The sequence below is a fragment of the Magallana gigas genome, chromosome 5, assembly GCF_963853765.1.
Source record: "Magallana gigas chromosome 5, xbMagGiga1.1, whole genome shotgun sequence".
Lineage (NCBI taxonomy): Eukaryota > Metazoa > Mollusca > Bivalvia > Ostreida > Ostreidae > Magallana > Magallana gigas.
In genome coordinates, this window is record NC_088857.1 from 48,019,308 (window position 1) to 48,039,194 (window position 19,887).

The following is a 19,887-nucleotide window of genomic DNA, read 5'->3' on the forward strand; positions in this document are numbered from 1 at the left end:
TTTGCTGAACAATTAATGGGTATGAGAGAATATATTTACCTAATTGAAGAACAAAATCTAGTGAATTTTTTGGGGCTTACAACTGGGGTCTAATATCAAATGGAATGAAATGCAAAGGATATATTAAACCCTGATTTTGTCAAGGTCGTTGGTATGATTTGATCGTGATTCTGTACACACTAATAAGCTCATATTAGAATATTAACAAACACACCTAATGACCAATAAAGTAAAGCTAGAAAAGGGGTCAAAAGCTGTAAACCTAAGATAGTCCAAAACAACCAACATTGGGTCATAAATCCCACCAGATTAGAGGCCTACAGCCCTCCTCGGAACCAACAATTGTTAAATAACATTTATTTGATACTCTGAAACAATAAACCTGATAAGCTGTAATCTTCAGCTTTTGCACTGTACCCTCATTCAAATTATCAGTCCTCCCAAACAAATTACTCCGCTGATCTTTGGTGGACAGTCTTAACAAGCTAGCCCATGCTAAATTGCACAAGTAGCTATGCTGACAAAACTTAAAGACAAGATCATGAAGCAATCTTGGACTTGATTAAGTCGAAACTTGTACAATGTCTTTATGTCTCTTGATTGAAAAACTGACAAAATTGAAATGCTATGAAAAGTGTCTTAATATAGCCTTGTTAATACCAAATTTTAATTGTCATTTTATGATAAGCAATCATTTTATGACCGACTGAAATTCTGACTAAAGACTAAAACTGTTTTATGTTCCAGAGGCCAGATGTTCATGAAAAAGGAAGGGCTTTTTGGGGGGTTCTTTTATAAGCCAGTGTGGAGTGACTTTTCATAAAATCATGACTGAAACAAGGGGGGGGGGGGGATAAAAAGGGAGATTACACAGTAAATGTATTAATATCTGTAAATTAATGAACATGCATTTATAATTCTTACAGAACATCATAACTATAGGAAGAAATTGAGAATTCTATATACTTTAAATTATCAAAATAATTTAAATTCATAACTGAAAATTACCTTGGATTTTCTTGAATTAAATGAATTTTAAAATGACAATACTTTAATTAATAGTGTGTATTTTTGATAAATATCTTCTATATACACAAAGCCTTTCCTATTCCCTGTAGGTAACTATTTCTAAAACACTTGCTTTAATTGGGTCAGTTGAGGAATGAGAATCAACATGATGGTTTTTTCTCAAAGTCCTGAGCTACAATATTCCCTCAGTGGTCAGTTTTAAGATAAGATAAAACTTAGTGTTATAAAGTACAGACAAGACTGACCCATAATCGTTGTTGTTTGTGGAATGTGTTTTTCTGAATGAGGAGGGCATTGGATGGTGGATTTTAACTATAACTCCCTGACCCATGTGGAGTTGACTCCTACTTTCGAATTCTCAATTAATATGAATGTATTCTGTGATTCCCCTGTCAGGTTTGAGTTTTTAATTCATCAATTGATTATAGCTCTTTGTAAATTTTCATTATGAAAAAGATATTATCATTGAAGTGAAATAAGTGGATATGTTTTTACAGGTTAGGCAAAAATTAAAAGTGAAAATATTTTGCTAAAGAATCTTTTTTTCTTTACTCATTGCATTCAATATGATTCTGTATCTAAATAGCTTCTACTATCAATTCTTTCAAATCAATCTGCAGGAAGTTGTACAGATTCAAATTGATATCATTCACTAATTTCTTGAATTACAGAATAACATCCCTAACCCCCACCCCATAACTTCGCTCCTTCTGCAACATTTAACCTTGATTTCTAAACACCCCCCCCCCCTTCCTGAGAAGAAAGCCCGAGTGAAAACAGGATCTTTTCCTTTTTCACCGCAGGATCCTTTATTGAACAGATTGTGTTTCCTGTTGATAACTATTTCTCCATAAGATGACCACAGATTGTTAACATTGGATTGATTCACCTAACCTGACAAAAACTGCAGCCATCATTTGATGCAACACAGTTACAAATATAGCAATCGCAGGAAGACCATTATTTGTAAAGTGATGTAATCTGTGCATTTGTTTTAAATAAGGAAAGTTTGAACAATTTATCAAATTCTAAAGATTTTTTAAAATTAAAATGTGATTGGTAAAACAATTGTGACATCCCCCTCCCCCCTCAGTCCAATAATTCTGAAATCATGACTTAATTAATTAGGATGTTTTCTCTGTTACAGTATATTTCTAATTTCAAGAAGGATCAGTTTAGATGAATTTTCTATCTCTTAGTAACATGTATGAAAATTTTCATCATAACCTCGAAAAAAAAATTACAAGAAATATTTATAATTATATGAAAAAGAATGCCTTCTTGAGTCTTTTTGATATTTTCCATCAGATACTTATATTTTGCAGGCTTGATATTAATTAACAGAAAATTCAAAACTGTGAAGTGTTTCAATGGTAACAATTTTTCCATTTTTGCAAGGCAGGGATACATAATACAATTAAAATTAGAACTTTCATCCACTCCCAGGTTTTTAGTATGTTGCATAGCATCGTATTGAAATCCCAAAAAGTGATTGGAAGCTCTGTAGCAACATATTGAAACCCGGGGAGCAGTTTTTTTTACCAAAAATGCAGAATGGGAAAGAAAGGAGTTAAATCCTTATCACTAAAAAAAAAAAGTACTCTTTTGAACTTTAATTCATCATATATTTTCATTGAAGAAGTTTGAAATACTACTGTACAACTATCAAATATATAGCTGGAGTAATTCCCCTTTATCCAGATCTCCCCCATCTGTTTGATAGGTAGAACTTGAATAAAAAATCAGAGTTAAATTTAGACACTTTCAGACAAGTTTATGTTTTTATGGTGAGTAGGGTAAAACTTCAAATATTTCGGATATACTTAATATGGATTAGAATGAAGCACGTCAATTCTCTTTTCCTGCTGAATGACCATTTCCTCCATCAAACAACACAATCAGTCACAGTGACACATACTTTATACAAAAAAAAAAACCCTGACCAGTGATGAATCTGACCTAGCTAGCTGTATAAAGTACATAAACTGCCCTGTAATGCAGGAAGAAAAAATGTAAGTCAACATAAGTTACTCTGTGTTAAAAAAAACATCCATTTTTTAGAAATATACATCATTATGAAATTTTTTTATTTATAATTCTGAACTAGAAAAAAAGTATTTTTTTTCTATTGATTTTTGGTAAATAAATGCATGCATGTACATGATTATTCATCCTATTGCTTTAATGCAGGAAATATTCAATTGAAAAATAATTTCTCCATGGAAATCTTTTGCATGGCTTTGCAGAAAAGGGCAATCATATATCTGCATGACTGTTTAAAATGATGCAAATGGTTTGCATATATGCATTTAAAAGTCATATATTTTTCAGTTTCAGTTTATTCTTATTGAAACTAAAATTACAAAAAATAATTCTTAATCCGAAAGTTTTAAGAAAACAATATTATAAGAAATTCTTTAAAACTTAGTCTCCTCCCCCTCTTATTTTTACACATAGAAAGAGTTGGATTCTTTGCTCATTTCAGGAGGATAATGACACAATAATGCCCTTCCTAAATAAAGCTATTTTAAGTTCTCATTATCAAATGTATCATTATCTTTGATATAAATTAGCTGATTCAAACCAAAATACAGCTTTCTGCTTTGCAGGATTTAAGCATGGATGTTGCACTAGAAATGCATGGTCTAGTCTTAGGTTCCACTTACATTGTACGTTCTTCTGTATGGTCTTGTATTAATTAATATTCAAGCCCTTCAAAAGCAAGCACTGGTGTTAATGATCATGAAAGATTCTCAATGGGATGTCTAACAACAAGAAATATAAATGGCCATTGACATTTGATCAATTTTCACCTTTGTGCTCATATTTATTCTGATGTTCGTTTATGTGTGAGTGGGCGAGGGAAAGGCATTAATCAATCAGTTTTCATAACTTTTGCAATAATATATTAACAGTAATACCTGTAAATTAACAGTAATACATGTAAAGTTCAATATACAAAGAATCATGACTGTTAAGGATGGAGTGTATCTTTAAAAAAAAATACACATCACAACACCATGTGATGCAACCAGTCCAAATGCCAACCATCCGTCATGCGTTTTGTATTCTATTTACCAATAAAATTGTTTATCGATTAGAGTAAATTGCAGTAATTAAATGTGTATCCTGTTTTGTTCTAACAGTTTCCTGCCTTTCTCAGACACTGTAGAATTGATCCTTAAAGCTCTTTCTTTTTACATACTGCATTAAGTTACAAAATCATTTTCCAAGTAAATGTATGCATTCATCTAATCTATTACTAGATTTGCAATTTCTGTAACTTGCAGTACGAACTCCATTTAAGTTCTAGAAAAGTTGCACTTGGATGATGATAGAAGGGAGGTAATTCAAAAACTGAAAGTCTGTATGTATTATTGCAGGGTTTTGGTTTTTTTTTTAATAAATAAAATTTTCAGGCTTTTTCAGCTGAGAGGTATATAAAACTGTACATTTAATCAGAATTAAATTGGTCTATCGTTCACATTGAAGTGTATAGCCCAGCGGAAAGTACAAAGATTATCAAGTATTATGAATTTTCATGCTATTATCAATTTCATTCTGTTTCCTGCTTTTGAATAGTGATTTTTTTCTCACAGATTGAAAACATCCATTCTTTTAGAACTTTAGCAGGAAATAGGAACACTATCAGACACTAGCATCATATTTTTCACACAAATGGGTGGGATCAAAAAATATTACGATTTTGACATCGGTTCTCCAGGAAGAAGCTTTTCAAATTAAAAAAAAGGCTTATTTTAACTAGCACCTCTCTTCCATAATTGTACAATATTATTTCAATCATTTTTCCGACACATGAAGCGTGAGAAAGAAAAACAACAGCAATTTCTATTTGTGTACTTTGAACATTTGAACTTTACTCTCTGAAATTTATTTTAGGTGTTTTGCAACTAACTTTTTTTTTAAATAGTAACAGAATTCATATATTCAGGCTTGAAAAGAATATTGGTAGAGTGTGTTAACAATTTGGTAAGTAAATAAATTCACAGATTTCTTATCAAATCATTAACTGGTAAAGATAAATCATGATAATAAATATATACCCTTTAAGATTTTTTTTTTAGATAGAATGATTTAATTTTACATATAATGGTTCTGATAGCTCTTGAATTGCATATGCGTTTTTTAGAGAGAGAGAGAGAGAGAGAGAGAGAGAGAGAGAGAGAGAGAGAAAGGGCTAAATTATTTTTGCAGGTGAAACATTTGTAGGATGGGGCGAAGGTAAAATATATTTGCAAGTATAACATGGGTAGATATATATCTACATCTTTTCTTCACTTCAATTAATGTTAGTGATAATTTCATAAATTTTCATCATCAAAATGGATGAAAAATTTATTTGTTGGTTTTTTTTTTCCAATTTAAACAACTAGTATTGTAGGGACACAGACTCCTTTATTAATGGATATTTGCCACAACAATACGTAATTTACAGACAATCCCTATGATCTTTATTCATTTAATCCTTAAAACACACACAGCACGTAACATTCGTTAGCACACACAACTGTTTCTTTATCCTGCTAGGATGTTTTTCTTAAGTGCCTTAATCCCGGACAGGAAGTGGGAGAATTTTTCTTATCCTTGATTTGTTGAGTACTGTGAAGGGGGAAGGGGGGACCACAACTTTTTTTAGTAGATGCAAGTCACAGAGTGAGAGTCAGTCATTTTCCTGACAAAAAAATCTTAAAACGGAAATTTTTGCGAGATGAAAAAGTCAAATCTCTTGACTGTCCACTTGACTGTGTGTTATTTTACACTTGTTATGTTGTTGCACTAAGACTTGTGGATATGAGGTTAGGTCAAGAAATTTAAGTGTTTTTTTGAAAAACATGTGGACTGTATTTCATTCTTCTTGTCATCATTCTTTTTAAAAATTATATTCTTCTAATAATTAATAGTGTACCTGTGTACTAATTAACATACATGCATATAATAACTACGTTTTACTACTGGTCGTCAAAAACTTTATTTTTTCATTTTGACATAGAATGTAGATATAAAAAAAAAAACCACAACAACAACTTTGCCTAAAATTGATGTGAAATGTCAAGGCCATGATAAATAATTAATGAATTGTTAAATAATAATTCATATAATACCCCAAACAGCACAATAATACGACCCAAAATGAGCACGTTTGCTTCTTTCTCAGATAGGAAAGTTGTGTGAGGAGATGTGGGGTGGGTGGGGGGGTCAAACCAGTCCAAAGTTTAAGCAAAATTTGTTTCCTTGGTATATAATCCCTTTACTGACATTATAGTCATACAAAAACGGCTCAGAAGAGCAAAAACATTAATTCAAAAGTTCTACAAGTTTAAAATGACGGACATAAATCTAGAGGGTTTAAATAAGAAAATCCGCAGATGTAAACGCTGTTTGTAAACCATCTTTTTCATGCATTGTATTGGAAAGGTCAACACAAAAAAATCTTTTGCTGTTTGTTAATGGCATATATTGAAAGTATGAGTTTCCATTCAGGCTATATTCAATATGGACATCAATGCAATTTATTTCTGTCCTCTGATTCAATTATAAAAGAAATTGGGTTTAAGTTTACAATATAATTTATCCCTCCGCAAAACCCTTAAAAAGTTGCCAGTTACAAAGGACGGTATTCAATTTATCCAATCTAAATGTTTTTATAACAAAAGTGTGTTATATCAGGTTTTTTGTTGAAGTTGCTTTTCAGTTGTGATACATTGATTAAAAAACTTGATTGAATATAAATACATCATTAATTTCTGAATGTCCCCAGTGAAATCTGTTCCCCAAATATTGAAAAAAGATTTGTCAATTGAAAAAACAGTTTCAATAATGTATTGATACAGAGAAAATAGAACGGAGATTTTTTTAACAAAATTTAATGTAGGGTTTTGTGACTGCCTCGATCAGTCAAGTTATTTTATAAGAGGTGAAATGTCATAAAAAAAGGTGAGGCCTATGAAGATAAGTTTCACGCTGTGACAAGCACTCTGGACGGCCATTTGAGCTGACCTCTGGTACCTGCTCCAAATAATTCACCTGAGTTACATTAACCAATAATGTAGAAATAAGTGAAAGTGATATGTACCGGAAGAAATCGTCATCTTTTTTTTTTTGCTGCAACAATGTGACATTCTTCAGGATATTGTGTGTTGAACTGACTAATACTTTCACTTTATAAGATGAATTGTTTTATTCCTAATGGAAGTTTGTTTTTTTAAACTGTTTTGTTTGAAAATAGCACGCCTAAGATAATAATAGGGAAAGGTAAGCCGGATGTTATTGCTAAGCATGTGATTTAAAATATGAATTTTATTAAGCAATTAGTATTTGAATCTAATTGGCAGGTTTATGTTTCCATTGGAAAATCAATTCAATGACGTTATGCAACAGAAAAATATATTATTTTCTACAGCATTAATTGCTTGTTAAGATGTGGAGTACTAGTCTAATAAAAATTGTAGACAGTACTTAGTAGGAAATCCCCCCTACTGTGATAGAAATTAAAATTGTTTTACTTATATTCGCATATTCACAATTATAATAGGCCCTTCCTCTAACCCACTTAAAAAAATTGTCTGGAGTGTAAAGACACATGTTCTGCAATATTTATTAGAAACCTGCAAGAAACAATTATTTTTTGAAATAAGTAATTGAAAAAATAAAACAACTTTTTTGAGTGTGTGCGTATCATTAGTAAACATCGCTTATGTGCTAATTATGGTCATTTATAAGAAAAAAATATCTTTTGCTAATCTTCAAACTCAACTTTTCAAAGATGTTTATCATCATTGCAGAGTTTAGAACACTTGAAAGATAGAAACATTGAGATAAAAACTTTGGAGGTACAAAAGGACACCCTGTGAAAAATGCCACATTTCATTGAAGGAGTGCCCTTTCTGCACGATAGAAAAAAATATAGTTGATAATACCTGATAAAAATGGTCATAAGGGCAAAAACGGCAGCCATAGGTTCAAAGTTGACAACATATGACAGTGTTCATGCACTATCTATATCTTTGTTTAGTATGAGAGACAATACTAACTGTCTTAAAAATGAGTTTAAGACAAGCTTTTATAGTAATAGTAGTGGATGGTTGAAATGGAGACACTCAGGTAGGGGAAATAACTTTGACCAGGTTGTATTTTGATAAAACACAAAAATTAATATTCATCAGATAAAAAAATAAATTTAAAACTAACTGCAATTAAATATCGAGATTTTTTGCTCTTCAATCAATTTGAAATACTCTCAGTCACCCTTTGGTTTGGCAAATTAGAATCAAAAATTAATTTTGACTAATTGTCAGGAGGTCAATAAACAGCCTAATTGTGTTATAGTGGTATGAACAGCAATTGGTCTGCCAGCTTATTTTATGATGAGCAAATAGCACAACATGCCAGCAAAATGCAGTTTACATGCCATGATCACTTAAAAGTATCATTTACAATTTACTTTTGTGATTTAACTCATTGAAATATTGATTGGTGCAACTGCATTCAGATAATTGTGAATCAACAGGTGGTAGTTATTGATCAAAGATGTGTAACTGTAAATAACCCAACCAAACCAAATTATAATTACTTGTTTAATTTTTTTTCTTCTTTCAAAATCTGATTTTCCAAAATTGCACAAGGCACGAAAAAGAGATTTTGAGCTTTGTTGAGAGTATAATGACAATACATTTGAAGCACAAGAAGAGAGTGTGTTTAATTCTTTATATATATGTACATTTCTTCTAAATAGTTAACATTTGCCTTAATCACAATATTGAATGAAGTTGTAAATTAAATTGACTAGCTACACACTGTACCTCCAGTGATATACCCTTTTTAGACCTTGCTGTTTCACTCTTAGCGCAGTTAATAAGAGAAGTTTTCTATTAATTACTTTGTAAGCATTATGTTATCAATAATCTAATTCGCAGACAAATCTAACTCCTATCTAACCAATCAAAGCGAGAGAAATCCATTCAAAGAAAAATGTGTAGGAAGGGTCTAATGAATGATTTAGAAAACATGTATAAAAAAGACTTTCATTTGATTGTTTACAGGAAAGACATTGTGTCTCCCCAAGAGGCTGATACAGGTGAGAAAGTTCCAAGCAGGAGTGGCAGTCCCAGACCTGTTGGATCGGACATCTTCCTCCCAAAATCTCACAACTCGCCCGCCAAATCAGAACCTCACACTCCGGAAAAATCGGAACGATCCAGCCCGCCTTTTTTGGGACAAGGGAACCAGCAGCCAAAGAGAAATCCAAGCCCCTCAGAACTTAAGCAGTCATTTTATCCCAACTATCCTCCTAACCTACAAGATTTTAAGTCAACCTTTGGAGGAGGGAGCTTCCCAAGTCCTGGTCTAGGGTTTCCTAAGACCCCCAACAGCCAAGAAGAGGAGGGACCCAGGGGTAACCCCCCTCTCCAGAGAAGCTTTAGCCTATCGGACAGTTTCCACGATGATGATTCCAATTCTTCCGAGTCATCGTTCCTGAATCCTCATACAGGCCAACCAAGTTATATTAGAGACCCCAACACTGGTCAAATCACATACCAACCCAACAAGGAGGGAATATACTTCTGTCACCTCTGCAGCTTCTCAGGTTTGTAGTAAATGTGTTAAATGTGGTTGTCTACCAAGCAATACAAACATACTTGAGCAAGAAACAAGATGAAAAAAGGAATTGCTATGTTTTTCTATAATTTTAAATCATTCACTTATTTACAATTAAATATATTGTATAAGTGTGTTTTAATACCCTAAAAGTAATAGTTTTTTTAATGTTAAATTCTTTCACTATCTATACAAACATCTTTATTAATTCAAAAATTATTTGAGATTATTGAAAATAAAAGGTTCCCTGGAAGGATACGCTTAATGACTCTAATTTGCATTTAAAATAAAAATGTATAGATGTATGCAAACAAAATACGAAAAGAAAAAATGATTATTGATGATTTTATGATGGATTTAACAAACTTAACAAATAGCCCAAGGTTCCAATATTCCTTTATTTCTATGTCCACTTTCTCATTTATTCAAATTTTCTGAAAGTGCGCTATTATCTAAAACCTTTATAAAAAAAATTCTCCATTTACGAAAAGTTTATAAAATGGGTTTTAAGCAGCCCAGATAAAACAGATTTGCTTTTTATTGAGCTTAACCTTTTTCTGATGACGGCATGATTTATAGGTTTAATGTTTGAGAAGGGCCAGAAACGGTTAACGAAAAGCCACATATCTCTGTTGACCCATAGTTCTTTGTTGACTTAAAAAAGGGGTGTATATATGCTGGAGTAACCTTTTACGACCGTGTTGTTTTGTGACCACAGCCTTTATCAAGTGTTTTGTTACTATAAAAACCTGTCTGTACAAAACTTCACTCATGTTGACTTAAGACACACTTTATCTAAAATCAAATATTTAAGATAAGTTGTGCCCAACGCTGACCCATATTTATCAAATTTGTAATTATTAATGATGTTCTTACTACATATAAAAACAGTGTAAATATATAATATACTTACAAATATTTAATTTAACACAGTGAAATGCATGAAAATTATTTTCCTAATTGTGAAGTTTTTATGACATTAGAGTTAAAGAAACCTATTTTTTCTGTAGAATATAAAACAGAGGTTGCGAACCTGAATAACTTGCTTTATTTACGATCTACTTGTACACCTGAGATTAATCTAGATCAGAGGTTCAAAGTTACTTCTCCAAAAACAATATCATATCAGCACATGAATATAGGAAGGTTCAAGGAGTATGTGAAAAAGATCTAGAGCATTGTTGAACTAATTTGATGATAATCAGCGGCACTATTAAACAAACCCTTAATCCCTGATAAAGTAAAAAAAGAAGGAGGATAGTTTTTGAAACATTTTTTAAAGAAATATATTTATTATCTTGAAACCTAATCATACCATTTCTAATATTATATCAGTAATAATACTAAATATGTAGCATGCATCTTTACCAATAGATGATAATTGTTTTTAAGCTATTTAATTCCTAAATTAAATTCTCTTGAGATAAGAAATTTGTTTAAAAAAAAAAAATTCACCTCACTGAGCTTAGGAATTCACTTTGTTGATCTTATATAACACAAGTCTTTATGAGGAGGGAATAGTTGTGGCCAATTTTAGACTGTCTATCTTCATAAATGTTGATTTCCTTTAGAAGAACTTAATAATGTAAATAGATGCAAGAAAATATTAAAATTTAAAAGCTTATGCAAAGGAATTTTTCTTTTCTAAATAATAGTTCAAGCTAAACAAAAAGTATCAACAAAATTTAATATGGATCTGATGAGAAATTTGTTGTCCCCGAACCTCCTAAAGCACCTATAATAACAATTCACAACAATGTCTGCTTTCAGGAACAACTCGCTCCGAGTTTGAGGATCATATGACATGTCACTTTGAACACATTTGTCCTCACTGTGATTACAAGTCTCGAACAGAAGGTCGCCTCAAACGGCACATCAAAGATTTCCACACCGAAGAACCAGCAGACGGTTTTGGTTCCAAGCGCAACATGGGAAGACCTAAAGTCTTTCGATGCAAGCAGTGTGATTTTGTCGCCACTGAAAAGGTAATAACTTATCCATTATGATACATGTACCGATACTTAAAAATCACCCTTTTTTGGGCACAAAAATTTTTGATTTTCAAAATTTTCAAAAAGACATGAGATTTTGATATGAACTTCAATGAAAGATGTTTTATATTGGTCTATTTTCAGAATGACTTTTGGCAGCATGCCCGATCTCACATTAAAGACGAGAAACTTTTGCAATGTCCTCGTTGCGAGTTTGTCACCGAGTACAAGCATCACCTTGAATACCATCTCCGCAATCATTTTGGATCCAAGCCCTTCAAATGCAACAAGTGCAATTATTCCTGCGTGAACAAATCCATGCTGAATTCACACATGAAGTCCCACACTAATGTTTACCAATACCGCTGTGCTGACTGTACCTATGCCACCAAATACTGCCACAGCCTGAAGCTCCACCTGCGGAAATACAACCACAAACCAGCAACCGTCCTGAATAGTGATGGAAGTCTTCCCCAGGGAATCGACGCTGAGTCTTCAGGATTATCCCTGTTACAAAAGAGAGGCCCACCTAGGGGACCAAGGGGACCCAGAAAGGAAAAGTTTGATCCATTTGTGGGTCAGTTTATGTTGCCTCACTCAATGCCCGGAATGGCCCCAACTATGAGTCCAGGGATGATGTCTCCATTCTGGCCTCTGCTTAATCAAGTACCTAACGGTTTGCCTCCTCATCACCCCATGATTCCAACATCTCTCAGTGCTAAGCTACCTCCTCATCTTAATCAAAATAAGATGATGCCTTCATCACCATTTGGCTTTAGGCCTCTCATGCCAGGAAACATGGGGACACCATTCAAATGCAGCCTCTGCTCATTTGCAACAGACATTCAACAAGATTTGCTGCGCCATGTCATGAAAGTCCATGCATCCGAAAACTCAGACCTCTTTTCTATTTTCGGAATTTCCTCAGAAGCCTTGCTGGAGGAACAAAACAGAAAGATGAATTTTCTTTCTCAACAACAACAAACACCATTTAGAGAATTAACCACTCCTGAGAAATCCATTCCAACCTCAGCTTATCTTCATGTTAAAACAGAACAACCCACTTCAGAGAGTTCCAAATCAAGTCCCAATTCCTGGCCTCATCTTTCGCCACCTCACAGCAAGCACAACCCAGAAAGCAGACCCACTAGTCACTATAGCATGCCAGATATGAGCGTCAGTTCTTATCTTAATGGCAATACTAGTCCCAAAGAGGCAGATGCACCAGAAGGAGAGGATATTATCAAGCAAATGATGAATAAGTTTGGATCAGGTGTACCTATTGAAAAGTCCCAATCTACTCCAAAACTGCAGCTAGAAAGACCATTCCGTGAAAGTCCACTTGATCTCACAAAACCAAGATCTCCTTCAGATGACATTGATGATGCTGGCATAGATGGAGGGAACTTGTCTAGTGGGGAGAACTCCACCACAACTGAAAATGTCATAAACAGAAAACGATCTCGCAAAGGTAAAGCTTTCAAATTGGACACACTCTGTCTGAAACTACAAGAGAAGCAAACAGATGCAGAGGGAGAAGATGGAAATAACTCAGGCATGGAAGACATGGAAGATGAATTGCAAATTGATGAAATGGATGATTATGAAAACATGGAAACCAATGAGGACAAACAGATAAAAGAAGGAGAACCAATTTATGGAAACAGCAAGCCATTGACAGATCTTGAAAGGTTTGAACAAATGAGAAAATTTGCTGAAGCTGCAAGTCCACCACATAATTTTGAGAGAAATTCCTCATCCCCACCAAATGAATCAATTTCTGAGAATGAAACAAAGGAGAAAGTAGATCCAAGTGAAGAACAGATTGATCCCAAGGAGTTCATCGAGAAGATGAACAATTTGTCTGAGGATGTTCCTCAGGCCGTTAGACGAGGAACAGAGCTGGCCTGGAAGATCATCCAAGACACCACAGGGGGACCTCCACCCATCAACAATGGGACCTCTAATGGCCTCCACAAAAACGAAGATGGCAAGCAATTCCCTGTCTCACATGATGGGAATCTTTTCACAACTAGTACACCTAAGGACAAGAATGGACACAAAAGTGCAAAGTATGAATGTCCTTATTGTGAGATTGCATTCAGAGACTGTGTCATGTACACAATGCATATGGGTTACCATGGTTACAAGGACCCATTTAAATGTAATATGTGTGGTTACCATGGGCATGATAAAGTAGAGTTTTTTCTTCACATTGCAAGAGAAGCTCACAATTAAAAGAAAACAGATTTCCAACCTTAGAAAAAAAACAACATTTACATGTCCAAAAGGTATTTTATGATTTGGAAATAGTGGAGTTTCTTTTAGTGCTATTTCTTTAATATTTTGCTGTTGCATTTTAATGATGCTACTTATTTTTATTGGCTAAAATTTGAATTCTAAACTTGGTTTTGGGACCAAAGCACTCTTTTGGAGAAAAGAGTTGACGAGGTGCTGAATTGTTAATGTAGTGCTTTCATTAGTTTATCTTTTTTTATTAAAAGAAAATGATTTGATCCCGGTTTCAAGAATTTTAAAGACTAGTCATTTTTTCCTAAGTACTGATAATGGTCAACAACAAAGCAATATGTATTCCTTTACCAATTTTTTGGCTTGTCTATGTGCGAGAAGTTTAATCTAACTTATTATGCTGTTTTAAGAAAAAATACATTCCTCAATTAAATGTAGAACTTGTTGATAGCTTTATAGCACCTAAAACGTGTTAGAATTTTACAATATTCTCTTATTCAAGTTTGCAAGTGTATGTTATATTATTTCATGTCTGTTAATATTTTTTATTCAGAAATGTGCTCAGTGCAAAATGTGCTACACACAACACTCCTGCACAAAATGTGCTCCATCTTGTTATAAAATTTTAGTCAATAAGTTTTGTTTCCATATTTATGTATTTTTTTTAAATGATGACTGATTATCAAAATCAGCCTGTTTTGATACCCTTGATATTTTTTACATGGCTTTGTAAAGACCATTTTTATACAGTGAAAAAAAAAATCATCACCCATTTTAAATATAACTGTAATCGCCACTTCTTTGTGCAATAAAATATTTTTGTAAATATTTGTAACCTTTAGTACATATTGCATAACAATATCTTTAGTCGAAAGGAGGACAAATACAAGATAATTGCATCACTCAAAAACATTATCGCCACGGACCTCCTAGTTAATGAATGTAATCATTGAATGATGTATTTATCGAATATTTGTTCAGTTTAAAGTTGTTGGGTTTTTTTTTTTCAAATGTAACTCAGGGATTCACTTTGTGTAGTGAAAATGTACCAAGTTTAATGATGCTCTTGCCATGTGGTATTTACAGTACCTCCTGCTATCACTTTTTAAAATATTTTTTTCTTTGGAATTCCCAAAGTCATCAATTTGTTTGCTGTATTTAAGGTACACCTGCACCCACTTAAACAGTTTTTTGGGGGGGAATTCCCAAAGTCATTGATTTGTAACGTTTTAGTCTATTATCTTTGTATGAAAGTTTGCCATTAGCCATTAATTTTGTAAAATTTGTTAAAATTAGTTCTTTTTGTTAACATAAATCAAATAGATTTATTCAGTGTAGATCCGTAGTCAGTTAAAGTTTCTGATCATATGTTTTTAACTTATATGTATAATGTGTATCATTTGATTGTAGTTCCTTAAAATTGTACATAGTTTCCTTTATATATATATATATTCCTGACCAGCAATATTCTTATTGTGTCTAGAACTGAGATATTTTTGAAATCCATTTAGTATCATATATTTGTAGTGCATGTATCGTGTATATTTAAATTGTCAGACACGTACATGGGTCCTTGACATCTAAAGGATTCTTCGTGTAAAACAGCAATAACTTTTGTAAATATTAGTACATGTAGCATGTTGTAGTGGGCATTGAGAGGCAAATCTCACACATGTATGTATATTTTGTAATTGTTACCCATTGTCTACCTCAAAAGCTATGGTCCATCATGGCTCCTGTAGATTAAATTTGATTTGTATTATGTAACGTAGATATACATCTAGTTTATCTTTGGAATAAATTTCTTAACATCAAGTTTCTATCCAGGAAATAGATTTATTTTCTAGAAATTTCAAGTCAAAGATTCATCTCCCCTGAATTTAGTTCTACCCCCCTCCCCCTTCCAAAAAACAAAACAAACTACCTCCTGATATTAAACATTGCCAGAAAAGACATGCATTTTATGAATGTTCAGAAAATTGTTTTATAATGTCTGTTGTTTTGAAGGTCATTTTATATTGTAAATTACCCATTCCGTTTGCAATAGCAGATACGGAGGAAGTTTTGTTGTAAAATCTTGAATATTAAACACAATTTTAAAAGGATTGAACAGGTATCATACGAGATACAACTTCTTGGTACATGAAACATTTTTTGTAATTTTTTGTGGTAGAATATATTCACATGTACTATTTGTATCATGTTTAATTATATCCACATTCATTTGATATTATTTATTCCATTCTCTCTGCAAGGCCATTCTTATATTTTCTTTTCATTGTCATTTATTTATTTTTTTTTGTCATTTAATCTTTCCAATTGAATAACAATATATTCTACAAAAATCAATCATCCTTAACTATTACAAGTCTTTGAACAGTCGTAAATTCAATTAACACTGAAGGTGTTTGCAAATGGAACTAAAATGTACTAGCAGTGAAAAAAAAGTTTATAAATCTTAAGAATTTATTAAACAAATTAAGATAACAGTAAAGACAAAGTACTAAGAGTAGAGACAGATTTCATTTAAAGTTTGACTAAGAATAAATTTAAAGATTGATGTACCCGAAGCCTGTTATAAGTTTCATAATTTACATTTTTTAATCTCATTTTACTCAGTTTTTGTAAAAATGTTCCACATTCCAGACTAGGAAATCTTGCCATCAATGAAAACTCACTAAAAAATTCAATTACAGGTATATTTAAAGTTTTGAGATGATTGAAGACTGACGCTGTTCAATATTTATTTTGTTGTTTGCTCTCATTGGTTCTGTTAAAGACAAGCCTTTTTTTGTATCATTTAATTGTCCGTGATTTGTGTATTAATTAAGTGGTATCAATAAAACTAATCCAATCAATACTTCTGCATTTGTCTGTTATAAACTTGCTAGCCACGTGTTCAGAATGTTACCACCATTATATAGCCATGTGCATCCGACACGTTTTTGTTTTCTGTTACATCACATGGACTGGTAGTACATGTATCACAAAAATCAAAGTTCTTGTTTATCAAGAGAAATTATATGTTATTTAAGGGGATGGCAATCGATTGAAGAACTCCTAATTGGTTAATCGCTCATCTCAAAATACACGCAAATTTGTGCATATATTTTATTTTCAGTTTACTGTCATTAATTTCAAAGTAAGCACAATGAAAATATTCCCCAAATATGTTAGTCATACCGTATATCAGGTTTTGTTTTGTTTTTCGGAAATTAGATCCTAGAACAGCATATAAAATTTAATCCAATGACATTTTCACTATTTCCTATTTCAAAGTCACAGTAAAAATAATTCAAGCACAAGCTGTTCAGTAATTGTATTACAAGACCAAGACTTTAAATTAAATCTATGCTGGTTTATTTTTCGTGAGTGGGCCGATATCTTCGCTAAAAAAGTGGAAATTGGATACGCATGGAAAACAAGAGGCCCAGGGGCCACATCGCTCACCTGAGCAACAATTGCCTTAACTCGGATCAAATTAGCTTTACAGTATCAAAATCAAAATATCTTGACAACTAAGTACAGTAGATCTTGCCAAAAAAATATTGAAATTCTGCCAATTTTTATCCACATCTTATTTTTTGGGTAAATACCAAGCCCCTTTTGTTGTTGTACCTCTAAGAAGATTTTTCTCTGATCCTATATACCCCCCCCCCATTTTGTGGCCCCACTTTTCTCTAGGGAATCATGGTTTCATAAAACTTATTTCATCAAATGCATAACCTGAGCTTTCAGACAAAGTACTGAGTTTTTGACTGAAAATTTTCTCAGAATATTTTTAAAGATTTTCTCTATATATTCCTATGTAAAATTTCAACCCTCCATTGGGGCCCCGCCCTACCCCCAGGGACCATGATTTTGCAAACTTGAATTTACACTACCCAAATCCCATCATGAGCCCTGGACCAGTAAATGTCCCAGGAAAAATAAACTGGCGACTTCGAGAGAATAATGACGTATATCTCCGCTATTTAAGACCCATCAACTTGAAATTCGGCATGATTGTATCTTAGACATTACTTTTTTGAAAAAAAAATGCATATTGCAAGTGTTGTAAAAAATAATTGTTTAATAAGCTTTTGAAGCTAGCTGGTAGTTTTTTATCTGGGTCAGAGTTCAACCCCTTTCTTTATTTATGGTTACATTGAAATTAATGTTAAAACGGGCTTGGCCCCTGTGCACTACCCTAAATGCCTCCACACAAGTTTAAGCTTTTCTGGCCAAATAGCTTTTAAAAAGAAGATTTTTAAAGTTTTTCTCTATATATTCCTATGTAAAAATTCATCCCACATTGTGGCCTCACCGTGCCCCGGGACTATGATTTAAACAAACTTGAATCTATAAAATCTTGGGATGCTTCCACTCAAATTTGGGCTTTCCTGGCCTAATAGTTTTGAGAAAAAGATTTTTAAAGATTTTCTCTAGTATATATAAAAATTTATCCCCCATTGTGGCCCCGCCCTACCCCCAGGGACCATGATTTGAACAAACTTGAATCTACACTATCTAAGGATGCTAACACGCCAATTTGAGCTTTCCTGGCCTAAAAGTTTTTAAAAAAAAATTTAAGATTTTCTCTATATATTCTTGTATAAAAATTCATCCCCCAATTGTGGCCCCACCCTACCACTGGGGACCATGATTTGAACAAACTTGAATCTACACTATCTAAGAATGCTTGCATGCCAATTTGAGCTTTCCTGGCCAAATACCGTAGGTTTTTTTTAAAAGTTTTTTTTAAAGATTTCATATATATATTATTGTATAAAAATTCATCCCCCAACTGTGGCCCCACCCTCTATATATTCCTATGTAAAAATCCATTCCCCTATTGTTGCCCCACCCTAACCCCAGGGACTATGATTTGAACAAACTTGAATCTTCACTATCTGAAGATGCTTCCACTCAAATTTGAGCTTTTCTGGCCTAATAGTTTTTGAGAAAAAGATTTTTAAAAATTTTCTCTATATATTCCTATGTAAAATTCATCCCCCAATTGTGGCCCCACCCTACCACTGGGGACCATGATTTGAACAAACTTGAATCTACACTATCTAAGAATGCTTACATGCCAATTTGAGCTTTCCTGGCCAAATACCGTAGGTTTTTTTAAAAAAGATTTTTTTAAAGATTTCATATATATATTATTGTATAAAAATTCATCCCCCAACTGTGGCCCCACCCTCTATATATTCCTATGTAAGAATCCATTCCCCTACTGTTGCCCCACCCTAACCCCAGGGACTATGATTTGAACAAACTTGAATCTTCACTATCTGAAGATGCTTCCACTCAAATTTGAGCTTTTCTGGCCTTATAGTTTTTGAGAAGAAGATTTTTAAAGATTTTCTCTATATATTCCTATGTTAAACTTGATCCCCCTTTTGTGGCCCCACCCTACCCCAGGGGACCATGATTTGAACAAAATTGATTCTACACTATCTGAGGATGCTTTCATTTTAATTTGAGGTTTTCTGGCCTAATTGTTTTTGAGAAAAAGATTTTAAAGATTTTCTCTATATATTCCTATGTAAAAATCCATTCCCCTATTGTGGCCCCACCCTACCCATGGGGACCATGATTTGAACAAACTTGAATCTACACTACCTGAGGATGCCTCAACACAAGTTTAAGCTTTTCTGGCCGAAAAGGTTTTTGAGAAGATTTTTGAAAAATACCAACAAATTTTCAATAATTCTCAATTATTTCCCCTTTACAGAGGGTGTGGCCCTTCATTTGAATAAACTTGAATCCCCTTCACCCAGTGATGCTTTGTGCCAAATTTGGTTGAAATCTGCCAAGTGGTTCTGGAGAAGAAGAAGAAGATGTGAAAAGTTTACAACGACAACGCCGCCAACACCAACACCAACGCCAACGACGACAGACAACGGACAAATTTTGATCAGAAAAGCTCACTTGAGCTTTCAGCTCAGGTGAGCTAAAAACGAATATACAGTAATATATGTAAAAATTTCTCTTCAGAAGCACCCTCTCTAGT

General features: G+C 33.2%; 2 protein-coding genes across 9 annotated transcripts in view; one reads left to right on the plus strand and one right to left on the minus strand.

Moving 5' to 3' along the window:
* LOC105336575 (RB-associated KRAB zinc finger protein) overlaps window positions 1-10,869 on the minus strand; it is an 86,284-nt gene extending 75,415 nt beyond the window's left edge. The window contains exon 1 of the mRNA XM_066085974.1: window positions 10,858-10,869. The gene's annotated coding sequence lies outside the window, so the exon portion shown is untranslated. The remainder of the gene's footprint in view (window positions 1-10,857) is intronic.
* The window catches only part of LOC105330515 (protein hunchback), a 43,227-nt gene extending 26,481 nt beyond the window's left edge, over window positions 1-16,746 (plus strand). For 5 of the 8 annotated variants that reach the window (XM_066085970.1, XM_011432232.4, XM_011432233.4 and 2 more), the window contains 3 exons: window positions 9,090-9,634; window positions 11,416-11,630; window positions 11,781-16,746. In XM_066085970.1, coding sequence (XP_065942042.1) covers window positions 9,090-9,634; window positions 11,416-11,630; window positions 11,781-13,874 — 2,854 coding nt within the window. In that variant the 3' untranslated portion in view covers window positions 13,875-16,746. Of the gene's footprint in view, window positions 1-1,273; window positions 1,426-3,009; window positions 3,042-8,007; window positions 8,152-9,089; window positions 9,635-11,415; window positions 11,631-11,780 lie in introns of those variants that run through there. The other 3 variants (XM_066085968.1, XM_066085971.1, XM_011432238.4) reach the window with 3 other exon arrangements.
* The last annotated feature ends 3,141 nt before the right edge of the window (window positions 16,747-19,887 follow it).